The sequence below is a fragment of the Mustela lutreola genome, chromosome 6 (genome assembly GCF_030435805.1).
Source record: "Mustela lutreola isolate mMusLut2 chromosome 6, mMusLut2.pri, whole genome shotgun sequence".
NCBI classification, from domain to species: domain Eukaryota; kingdom Metazoa; phylum Chordata; class Mammalia; order Carnivora; family Mustelidae; genus Mustela; species Mustela lutreola.
The window spans coordinates 46,268,140-46,280,801 of record NC_081295.1 but is presented as its reverse complement, the minus strand read 5'-3'; the positions used below and the strand labels follow the sequence as shown (position 1 = coordinate 46,280,801).

The window sequence follows — 12,662 nt, the reverse complement described above, 5'->3', positions numbered from 1 at the left end:
TAAAATGTTTCCTTTATGAAGGTAAATAAGTACTCACATATATAGGAAGTTAAATATTGTAACTTTCTCTATTAATGAATATCAAAAATGTTCAAGTTAATATTATACTATTAATGGGTCGACTGCTTTAAAGGGGAACACAGAAAATGACTATAAAATCTGTACATATTCTACCTTTAATTTCTAGGGTCTATCACCATTAACTGAACCCAAATATTAGCAATAAAGAATGAGCAAAAATATGTACTGATATACAACTTTAAGATTCTAAAATACTGATGCAGGAATGAGAAACCATAAATTCCAAATCATCAAGGGGCACATGGGGGGCTTAGTCAGTTAGGCATCCAACTCTCGATTTGGGCTCAGGTCATAATCCCAGGGTCCTGGGATTGAGTCCTGCATCAGGCTCCCCGCTAAGCATGAAGTCTGCTTGTCTCCCTCTCTCTATGCCCCTTCCCTGCTGCTCTCTATAAAATAAACAAACTTTAAAAATAAATAAAAAATAAAAATAAATTCCAAATAATTTACCACAGGTTTAAAACAGACTTTTAGAACAAGATTTCATACTGATTAAATTTAGTAAGTCCTTAGGGATTGATTCCTACATAGTACCAAAACAATAATTTTTAAAAAGAAACTACGATCTCCTAAAGTAAAACATACACTCTACAGAATAATGGTGTGAATGTTTTTCAAAGGATAAAACACTAAACAAGTTGGTGAAAGACTGATCACACTTTAGAGAAAGGCGAAAAAAAGGGAGAGAAAGAATAATTTTCTTATACTGTTTGGGGAATGAGTTTGAGGAGGGAGGAAGGAACCAGACAGAAAAGAATGAATGTCATGAAGTTCCTGGAAAACAAGCTCAAAATACAAGAGCTGGTGCTATTTTTTTAAGGTGTCCAGCTGTCTTACAGACTTAAATTGTTTACCTCATTTTCTGTTCCCACATCCAGAGTAACAGGCAGACATTCTTGAGGATTCATCCCTCCGCAGGCTGTATACAGTGCCAGCTTGCCCACAGGGATGCCCATCCCATTACAGCCAAGGTCTCCCAAGCCAAGAATACGCTCTCCATCAGTCACCACGATGGCCTAGAAGAGAAAGAAAAAGCATCCATTAAAAGATGTTTACAAATCCAGGGGCACATTCCCTTGCCTCTGCTTCTGAAATTAACACTTATGTAATGAAATATTAAGCTGTCAAAAAACATAGATTGAATATACATCTAAGAGATTTCATATGATCTTAACTGTTGAAGAGTGGAGAGAAGAAATAAAGTTGATATTTTTTTTTAAAAAATACACATATATGATTACTTTAGTCAGTGAAGAAAGAAGAGATGGTATGCACATAAAGATTCAAATAACATCGCAGCAAGCGGGAAGAGTACAAGGAAATAGGACCTCAAAGTGGGAACTAAAGAGAAACCAGTCCCATCCACCTTAAGCAGAATTCTGGGAGCGCTCTAATTAAAAAATACATGATTGCTAAATAGTTCCCAAGTGCTCTGATGTTTAGTTTACGCATCTTGGCACCATCCTCCTATTTTCACAACAATGTTGATCCATCCTCTTTAACTCCTGTAACCACTAGATATTGTCTACCATTTTTGAAATTTATGAAGTACAGTTTGCTACTGCTCTTACCTGATAATCTTCCACTAGGCTTAAATGAATTTTGTTTAGGTTCTTTCCAATCACCCTGAATATCTATGAGCCATTCATTTTAATCATGGGGAGATTTTATTTCTATTTTATTTGATATCTGAGTTAACTGATATCTGAATTAATGCATTTAATTAACGCACTTAACATCCTTGTTCTGTGATTCATGGACATTATATGAATTTAAGCCAAACCAATCTTGTGAAACACAATTTATTAGATTTTCCCAAAACTCCTACACTCATCTTTTCCATAAAACCTTGGGAAAATGTCAGTTATTTGACCTTAAATAAACAGATGAATTAAATCTTCTTTTCCTTATTTGTAAAATAGGAATAAATAAAGGTACTTTTCAGAAGAGCAGCATGAAAATAGGAACCGACTCTATTTTATTCACTACTGTGCACCAACACCATGCACAGCATTTGAACATAGTAAACAATGAATAAACATTAGTTAGTTACATAAATCTGTTGTTCAATAAATGAGGAATATGATATACAAAGTACATAATACCTGGTACATTACAAATTCTCAACAAATTGTAGCTATCAAGATTACTATTACCATCAAGAGCATTATGCAGAGTCATGGTATTTTAGAAGGGAAATTTCGAGTATATTCAGTCCATTCCTCTTATTTTATAGATTAGGAAACTAAAGATTAGAGAACTTAAATTGTCTAAGGCGACCTGGTTAATACCAAAGAATGGGAAACTGTATACACAAACTCCTCATACAATGTTTTTCCACTATGCCACAGTGCAGAACATATTTTAAAATATACTTTTGAGATCTTTTAATTTTCTGTTCACCTATATTATGCAGCTCTTAAAGAACTACCTTAAAAATAAATACATTTGAGAAGTGGGCAAAAATTATTTTTGCATATCCCATAAATCTGGCCTATATCAAATTTTCCACATCTAATTGCAAAGGATCAATAGGTTATGCTGTTTTAAAGAAGGCAACTTGATACCACTGGTGTGGTTGGCTCTGATTTAAGATAAGAAAGATAAACAAATACTACAGAAAATTGTAACCTTGCTTTTTAAACTAAAACTAATTTTTTTAAAAGATTTTATTTATTTGACAGATATGGATCACAAGTAGGTAGAAAGGCAGGCAGAGAGAGAGAGGGAGAAGCAGGCTCCCCATCGAGAGCCCGATGTGGGGCTTGATCCCAGAACCCTAGGATCATGACCTGAGCCGAAGTCAGAGGCTTTAACCCACTGAGCCACCCAGGTGCCCCCTAAAACTAATTTTTCAAAGTCGAGCTACTCCAAATACATTTTTGACATTTATTTATCACACTGTCACAGAGGTACTTTTATCTATTACTGATACTATATACTTTTATGTATGTGTCCTTTAAACAGGTAAAGTCTAAGTTGGTCTGCAAATATTTTTAAAATATTTTAAAAGATATTTTATAAGGAGAGCAACATTGTCATATAACTTAGGTATGATCTGAGTAGTAATTTATGTAATGTTTTCCAGGTTCATTAAAGATATTTAGACCCAGGGAGTTGCTACTTATGATTTTCATCCATTTCAACATTTTTGAAAAAGGGTTGCAAATAACAATATTTTCACTTATTTTTGATAACACAACTAAGTTAAAATAATCTATGGCTTTTATATAAAGTCAAGGAAAAATGTTATTTTTCTTCTTTTCTTCATAAATTTTATTCCTTAAGCTCTCCTCTCATCCTAAGCTATTAATTTTTTTTAAAAGATTTTATTTATTTATTTGACACAGAGAGAGAGAGATCACAAGCGGGCAGAGAGGCAGGCAGAGAGAGAGGAGGAAGCAGGCTCCCTGCTGAGCAGAGAGCTCGATGCGGGGCTCGATCCCAGGACCTGAGATCATGACCCGAGCTGAAGGCAGAGGCTTTAACCCACTGAGCCACCCAGGCTCCCCTAAGCTATTAATTTTATTACATAAATATGCCATGGGCATGTAGATAGGTGTTAGTTGAGTAAGTTTTTCTAAAGATTTGCTCATTTATTTGAAAGAGAGAGCATGAGGAGGGGAGGGGCACAAAGAGAGGAGAGAGAGAATCCCAAGCAGGCTCCACGACCACCAAGGAGCCCGACATGGGGCTCCATCTCAGGATCACCTGAGCAGAAACTGAGTTGGACACTCAACCAACTAGCCACCCAGGTGCCCCTTGAGTAATTTTTAAACTCTGTTTTGAGGCGTTTGCTATTTGATCTGCTTATGCCTTATTACAAATGCACATTTGTAACATTAATTCACAAACATTTCAACACTAAGGTGTAGATTTTAATAGTAAAGGAATCTTCTGAAAAATAATGTGTCATCTACACAGTTTATCATTAAATTGACATTCCTTTGGCTTTTGTTTTTACCTACTTCATATCCCACTTAAGGAAAATCAAGCATTTGCATATCTTCTACACAATAATGAAGTTAGAACAGGAGGATTATCTCAGTAAGACAATCATAATTCTCTCAATGATGTCTGCATTTCAGAAATTCCATCTTCCTCCTACTGCATCAATTATTACCTGGGCATTAGCTCACTAGTAACTCTGCATGAGTAGGCAGGGGTTATCCTGAATATACACAGACACCCTCACCATGTGTCCTGTCTTCATGCCTTCTTTTCCTTCCCCAGGGCCTTTCTGATGTGGCCTACACTTGGATGCACAACTCTTGCCTCTTCTCCTCTCACTGGTGAGCCTTCCTCAGGTATTACCTACATAAAGTCATTCCCATCTGAAAATAGGACATTCTATTACTTCAAGTCTAAATCCCTCTTTATGAACTTCAAGATCTTTTATAATAATTTGGTCACCTCTTACTTAAGCCATCTTAATGCCACTATATTTCCATAGTTACACTTCTTAGTCAGACCAGCCAGTTAATTCACTTACAGCACAAACACACACCATTCTCTTCCGGAACTAGGACTTACATTGATCTGTGCCCTTCTTCGGATAGTATCTTCTTCCCATTCTAATTATCAATGACTAAATTTAAGTTCCCATTTTGATATAAAAATTTAGCCATTTTAGCCTTCTCTGAATGAATACAGCATTTATAATTTATACCAGTTTAATTATATATCATCTAATAGATTGCCTTTGTTTCATGTATACTTTCAACTACAGTAGAGACCACATCTTATTCTTCAGTATTCTATTACAATAAACAGCTGCCATTAAGTGCCTATTATGTGTCAGATACTATGCTAGGCTTTTAAAATAATAATAGGTATAGTTAGAATCAGGAATAACAGTGAGAGACCAACATTAAGAGTTGAAAAAATATGGGCGCCTGGGTGGCTCAGTGGGTTAAGCCGCTGCCTTCGGCTCAGATCATGATCTCAGGGTCCTGGGATCGAGTCCCGCATCAGGCTCTCTGCTCAGCAGGGAGCCTGCTTGCTTCCTCCTCTCTCTCTCTGCCTGCCTCTCTGCCTACTTGTGATCTCTCTCTGTCAAATAAATAAATAAAATCTTTAAAAAAAAAAAAAGAGTTGAAAGAATAAAGGTAGGCTACTAATGAAGACAAATATTCAGATATGAGCTAGCAGGAAGAGCACAAAACAAGGTGACTGTGTATTGCCTAGCTGTTATGATGATGTGGTTATTAAATAGTCCCGATACCAACTCATTCTTAAAAACCCTCTCTAGATTCCAGTCAAAATGTAAGCGTCTTCTCAGACATTTTATACTACACAGAATTAACTCACTTTGGGGGAGTTTCTGAGGACAGGACCCAAGGCTAATGCAGTCTACCTGGGAGAAAAGCTGAGGAAGCAACTTTGGTAAGAAAGAAATCTGGGAAGATTAGAAATCCTGAAAAACATCTGGCTTTACAAGTTAGCCTGGCATAAGCCTTACAGAGCAGAGTCCATCAGTACTGGCCACAACTGCTCAAAAGAATGGGAGCGATGCTTTGGGAGTCACAGCTAAAGTGACTCTGTACCCCTAAAGGCATCAGCTTGTTCAACCCTACTCCTAAAACACAGTGATGTAGGAAACCAAGGCAGAAGAAAAATTATTAAATTTCCTTACTACCTACAGCCCACTGAAAGGTCCTTGAAATAGGCAGAGTGACATTCCTCTAGGGACTCAATAGCCTAGATATTAATACTTTGCTGAGGGCAAAAGGCAATCCTAGCCTGACACCTGTCCTCCAGCCGCTCCATCGGGATCCTGTAAGTGTACTTTAACATATAAAAATTCCTCTGGAAACTTCCTTTATCTCTAAATCCCCCCAAGCCATATGCTGGTAATCATCCTCCAAGCATGTGATCCACCGATATACATCTGAAGGGTCTCATGACTAAGGTTTTATTAGACGGTAATAAATGTCCTTTTTCCAACAATAGCTATCCCCCTCAAGGTCCAGGAAACCTTGCTTCCAAAATTCCTTAGACGCTTACACTCTCCCTGACCACCCCCCTCCAACTTGAAAGTATCCAATGGGCCACATGACTGTGGTATAGCTCTTTCTGCCCATGGGTCCTGTCCCCATGCTTTAATAAAATCATCTTTTTGCACCAAAGACGTGTGAAGAATTCTGTCTTGGCTGTCGTCTTCGAACCCTAACGGCTTACCTACTTCAACAGCACAAAGTTGCTTAAAGTTGTTTGGCACCTAACAGAAAATTAATTTAAAAAAAAAAGAGCCAGGAAAGGGACAAGTACATCTCACCTTCCTTTGACAAGGAAAGCCATAGAGACCAGCTCTAAGAGCAAGGGATCTGTGACCTGTGTTCAGTTTCCACCACCACCAGACACTAGAGTATAGCCCATCCTTCCTTCCTTTCCTCACTGAATTATGATAATTACAAGAGTCAATCCAGGTAGGGTCTCATACAGAAAGCTACTAAATGTTGGATACTATTCTTGTTTTATTTTCATTAGGTCATTCAGAGAGGGAAGTCAGATGAACAACTGAAAGCCATAATGATAAAGGAAGTGAATGAATGTATTTTTTGGGGGGGGTGGTCTGTGTTCCTCTTAGCAGATGATTAAAGCCAACAAATGTGAAAAGGGACTTTGCTTCAAGAAATTCACAGGCAACTTCAACATTCATTATCAATGGGCCAAGAAATGCTAAGAAATCAGATAGAAGTAATAGGGAAACTTAGTCTTTAATCGGTACCAAAATAAAATTAACCCAGTATGCAAAAATCGAAGAGATGATAAATTAGGTGGCATTCAGTAGAAAAGACAGTGAATGCTGATGTGAAGAACAAAGGCAAAAAGGAAATGCATATAAAATTAAAGGTCTGTATAACCTGCAGCCCATTGACAAATACCTGAGGCAGGCAGAGTATGACATTTCTCCAGGGACTCCCAATCCTAATGTTAATGCCTTATTAGAGGAAAACACCACCATAGCCAGAGGATAGCCAGGGCTCCAGGATCCTGCGAGTCTTCTTTAGCAATATGAAAATCCTTTAAGAAACTTCCCTCGTCTTTACCACCCCCAAACTCCATAGTATATCATCAACTGCTCCTCAGAATCCCGCAGCAGTCCTTTGTGCTGGTCCTGTTCCCGTGCCTTAATAAAACCACCTTTTCACACTGGGAATGTCTCAAGAATTCTTTCTTGGCTGTCGGCTCCAAACCCCAACATTTCCATGTCAATGCTATCTAATATCATGAAAATTATTAATATGTTATGGAATAGGTAAAAGAACAAATTTGCCACAATAGCAAAAAATTAGATGACTCACCTTGATGACGTCTTCTGGCCATGCATTAAGAACTGAAGCAATATGCCCTCGATCATGGATACTAATGAAGAGACCTCTGGCAGAAAAAAGAGTTTTAATATACTTCAGACTTGCCAAAATATCATGAACTTTAAAAAATTTTTTCCAAATCAGTTTAATACACCTCCTTTTTTATCAAACTAGTGAAAATTACTCCCTTAAACAAATAAAAGCTAGGGATCTTATAAATAAGGTAGAAATTACTTTAAACATTATATTGACATCTATAACAAATTCATTCTTATATTACATATTCTTAAACATTTTGTAATTAAAGTAGTATTCACTCTTTTATTTACAGAGGATTTAAGTAGCATCATGAATTCCACTCATAGATTCACTTAGTTTGTTATTAAATAATATATGTAAAAGCACCTAGAAAACATGAAGCATGTATAAACAGGCTCATATACTCCACTTACTGGGTATTCATAATGTGAAGAGGAGAGACTGTGTTAGAAATGGCTTTAAGTGACAACAGTCCTTTTGTGTGAAACATACTTTATTTTTTTTTTTAAGTTCAAACATCCAAGTTATAATTCTTTAATTTGCAGTCTTAGTTGTTCTCTGCAACTCTGTCATTTGGACTCAACTGAAGTCTTTAATACTGCTCCTCTCCCATCCCCCATTCCCTAGGAAAAGTCTAACAATGAACTAAAAATTCAACTGAGAAATAAATGTAATGTCTTAATTTCATTTAAAACTTCTACTTTACTATTTACTCTTGCTAAATGTAACTCAAATACAGAGAACCACACACAACCAATGTACAGCTTAGTGAATTTTTAGAAGGCGACCACCCTTGTATGTAACACCCATTTAAGCAGACACTCTTGTCAGTATTCCAGAAGCCCTCCACGTGTTTCCCCCAATCAAAACCACTTCCTCTTAAGAGTAACAGCTGTCCTGACTTTTATGGCATCATTTAATTTATAGTTCTAGCATCCAAATGATAAGCCATCTCTAGTCACTACAATTTATCTTCTAACGCTTCCCATAATCTGGATTTTGCTGGTTACATTCCTATGGTATAGATTAACAGATTAATCTTTCTTCCCTACTTCTTGAGAAGTTGGTAATTGAATCTAAAAGCTTAACCAGATTCATATCCATTTTTTAACAAGATACCTCATGGTCTGGTGTTATCAGAAGATGTATAGTACTGTCACTAGCTAGACCCCAAGACCTGATCTTTATTGTCCACCTGCTTGTGCTCACCAACCTATGTCCCACATTATTCCTAAAGCTCCTCTTTCCACCTTCTCTCTTAGGCATATGAAAAGCAAAACCATCTCTTAAGCCATAGCAACTGGCCTGGCAAAACTGGCCCAGACCAGCCAGATCAGCCTTGAACTTAACCCCTGACTTGCATCTGCACAGATGGACCATGCAGTGAGCTCTAAAATGATCAACAACTATCTTTATCTGGTTAATAGATACTAAAATCTATATTGAAGGAGGGGCACCAGCCGAGCCTCATTTACACAATGTACAATGTGTACATATAGGCCTGTTTCCTTAATGGCACATACGCCACCTTCTGCCTGCCTCTACTTTCAAAGATAAAGCTTCCCTATCTAAATATTCACCCCACCCCAAAATAAAAGGCACCCATTCACCCTTGCTTGGGTAGTCATGGTTTTGGAAGCTATTCCGGGTGATCTCCTTATCTGCCACAAATTTGTGTGTCAACTCAACAGGGTGCTGTTTCTGATTCAACAAGGAGGGAACTCACATTGGTTCAGTCACAGTATATTGTAGTCCTTTATGTGATTTTAACACTGGCAATGCTTAATATCTAAATTCCTTAATTCATTAGGGGTTACAAAATGGAATATTCTAATTCTGTCAATTATTCCTAATTTACTTGCTGAAATTCTTATTTAAAGAGAAATTTCACCATACCTATTGTTTGGTTACCCAATGGTAAAGCTGATACAAATGCTGGATTCTTTCTCTTTACTTGTCAGTTTTTGAAATAAAGAGCTCACTTGTCAGGCACCTGGGTGGCTCAGTTGGTTAAGCATCTAACTCTCGACTTCGGCTCAAGTCATGACCTCAAGGTGGTGAGACTGGGCCCCAAATGGGGAAATGGGGCTCCACATTCAGCAGGGAGTCTGCTTGAAATTCTCTCTCTCTCCATCTTCCTCTGCCCCTCCCCCTGCTCAAATGCTCTCTTTCTCTCTCTCTAAAATAAATAAAGCTCAAAAAAAAAAAAAAAAAAAAGAGCTCACTTGCTAGAATCCTTCAAGAGTCTCCACTAAAGTGTGTGTGTGTGTGTCTAAATGCATGCGTGGGTTGTGTATGTGTTATGTGCGTCTATGTTTTGGATCAATATGAACTCATGGATTTAAACATATCTGATATGTTTTAATCCACTGCAGTTATTTTCTTTATTAATACTTAAATTGTCTCATACTTAACCAGTGGAAGACTCTACATGTTGGCCTCAGAGTCCTTTTGACATGACTATAATTAGTTGGTTTGCCCAATTCAGCGCTTGAACTCATGACTCTGAGATTAAGACCTGAGCAGAGATCAAGCGTCTGATGCTTAACCGACTGAGACAAGGGGCACTGGATGATGATAGTTTTTGACAGCTTCCTTGTTCTCTGTTACGACAAGATGTTCCTTGTTGTCTTGAAAATGTCTGCCTCAGAACTGAAATGAGCCATTTCTCTAAGAAGTCCTGGTTTCTTTTAGTAGAAAATGGTATTTCAAGACCACAATATAGGTAAAAGACATCCCACCTGCTTCCGTTTGGTGAAAGTACTGTTATAGAAAAATTACAAAATAACGTTAAGATTCACGTCCTATCTATGGCCAGAATTCTCAAATTCATTCTCTTCTTTTTTTTAAGTTTTGTTATTTAAATAATTTCTACACCCAACATCGGCTTGAATTCATGACATCCAGAGCTGGACACGCTTCAGACTAAGCCAGTCATGTACCCCCACGTTGGCATTCTTCTTTTGCGAAGTTTACCACTATGACTTCCTAGCAACTTCAACTTAGCAGTCTCTGAGAAGCCATTTCACACTTCCTCATTTCTCCTCACCTACATGTATCTCCCTTTCACACTCAGTTGATCATCAAATCTTTTTTTTTTTAATTGATCATCAAATCTTAATTTCAAACAGGAATAGACTCAATAGGGTGAAAACTGCTTCCTCTTTCTAATATAAACTCTAGTAATCCAACTGCATCTTTTTAAATAGAGTTCATTATTTAGAGCAGCTTTAGGTTCACAGTAAAATTGAGCAGAAGGTTCAGAGATTTCTCATAAACTTCCTGCCCCCACCATGTCTATCCTTCCCCATTATCAACATTCCTCATACCACAGCAGGCATGGACACATCATTACCAGCCAGAGCACAGGGTTTATATTATGGGTCACTCTTTTTTTTTTTTTAAGATTTTATTTATTTATTTAACAGAGATCACAGGTAGGCAGAGAAGCAGGCAGAGAGAGAGAGAGGAGAAAGCAGGCTCCCTGCTGAGCAGAGAGCCCGACATGGGGCTCTATCCCAGGACCCTGGGATCACGACCCGAGCCGAAGGCAGAGGCCTTAACCCACTGAGCCACCCAGGCACCAAACGTTATGGTTCACTCTTGGAGCTGTACATTCTGGGGGTCTGGACAAATTCATAGTGCTATGTATCCACAACTGTAGTATTACTCAGAACAGATTCACTGCTCGGAACGATCTCCCTGCTCTACCTATTTGTCCTTCCCTCTCAAGCCCCTAGCAACCACTCATCTTTGGACTGTTTCCACACACTTCCCTTATCTAAAATGTCAGAGTTGAAATCATGCAGTTTATGGTCTTTTCAGATGGGCTTCTTTCACACAGTAATATGCATTTAAGTTTCCTCCATGTCTTTTTATGGCTTTAAAGCTCATTTCTTTTTAGCACTGAGTAATATTCCATTGTCTGGATGTACTACACTGTGTTTACCCATTCACCTGCTGAAGTATATCATGGTTGATCACAAATTTTGGCAATTATGACAAAGCTGTTGAAGACATTTGTGTGCAGGTTTTTATGTGGCCATAAGTTTTCAATTCCTTTGGGTAAATACCAGGAATGGAATTACTGGATCATGTGATAAGAGTAGGTTTAGTTTGGGGTTCCTGGGTAGCTCAGTCGGTTAGGTGTCTGCCTTCAGCTCAGGTCACAGTCCCAGAATCCTGGGATCAAGCCCCACATCATGCTCCTTGCTTAATGGAGAGCCTGCTTCTCCCTCTCCCTCTGCCCGCTGCTCCCCCTGCTTGTGCTCCCTCTGTCAAATGAATAAATAAAAAATCTTTATTAAAAAAAAAAGAGTAGGTTTAGTTTTGTAAGAATTCACAAACTCTTCCAAATATTCAATCCACAAGTGGCTGTATCATTTTGCATTCTCACCAGCAATGAATGAGAGTTCTTATTGTTCCACATCCTGACCAACACCTGGTGGTGTCAGGGTTTTGCATTTTGATCATTCTAATAATTGTGTAGTGGTATCTTGGTACTCTTTTAGTTTGTATTTCCCTGATGTGCAATGTGGAACATCTTTTCATGTGCTTATTTGCCATCAATATAGATCTTCTTTGGTGAGGTGCCTATGAAGATCTTTAAGCCCATTTTTAAATTGGTTTGTTTTCTTATTGTTGATTTTTAAGTTATTTGTATATTTTAGATAATAGTCCTTTATCAGATACATCTTTTGCAAATACTTTTTCCCAGTATGTGGCTTGTCTTTTAATTCTCATGACAGTGCCTTTTCTTTTTAGGTAAGTTCAATACCCAGTATGGGGTTTGAACCCATGCCAAGAGTCACATGCTCTACCAAATAAGCCAGCCAGGCAACCCTGACAGTATCCTTCATAATGCAGAAATTTTAAGTTTTAATGAATTCCAGCTTATCCATTCTTTCTTTCAATGGATCATGCCTGTGGTGTTGTATCTAAAAAGTCATCACCATATTCAAGGCCATCTAGATTTTCTCCTATGCTATCTTCTGTTATTTTCTAGGACTTTTATAGTTTTACATTTCACATTTAGGTTTGTAATCTTTTTTTTCTGGGAGACAACATGACTGTGAGCAGAGGATGGAAGGCAGTGAGGGAGAGGAAGAGAGAGAATTATTAAGCAGGCTCCACATTCACCAGAGCCTGAAGCAGGGCTCAATCTCATGACCCTGACATTATGAGCTGAGCTGAAATCAAGAGTCAGACATTTAACCATCTATGTCA

The 12,662-nt window shown here is 37.9% G+C and overlaps 1 protein-coding gene across 1 annotated transcript in view; it reads right to left on the bottom strand.

The window, feature by feature from the left end:
- The window catches only part of ME1 (malic enzyme 1), a 203,760-nt gene that overhangs the window by 130,627 nt on the left and 60,471 nt on the right, over window positions 1-12,662 (bottom strand). The window contains exons 4-5 of the mRNA XM_059177184.1: window positions 7,389-7,464; window positions 936-1,097 (exon numbers count right to left, since the gene is read on the bottom strand). Of these exons, the coding sequence (XP_059033167.1) occupies window positions 936-1,097; window positions 7,389-7,464 (238 nt within the window). The remainder of the gene's footprint in view (window positions 1-935; window positions 1,098-7,388; window positions 7,465-12,662) is intronic.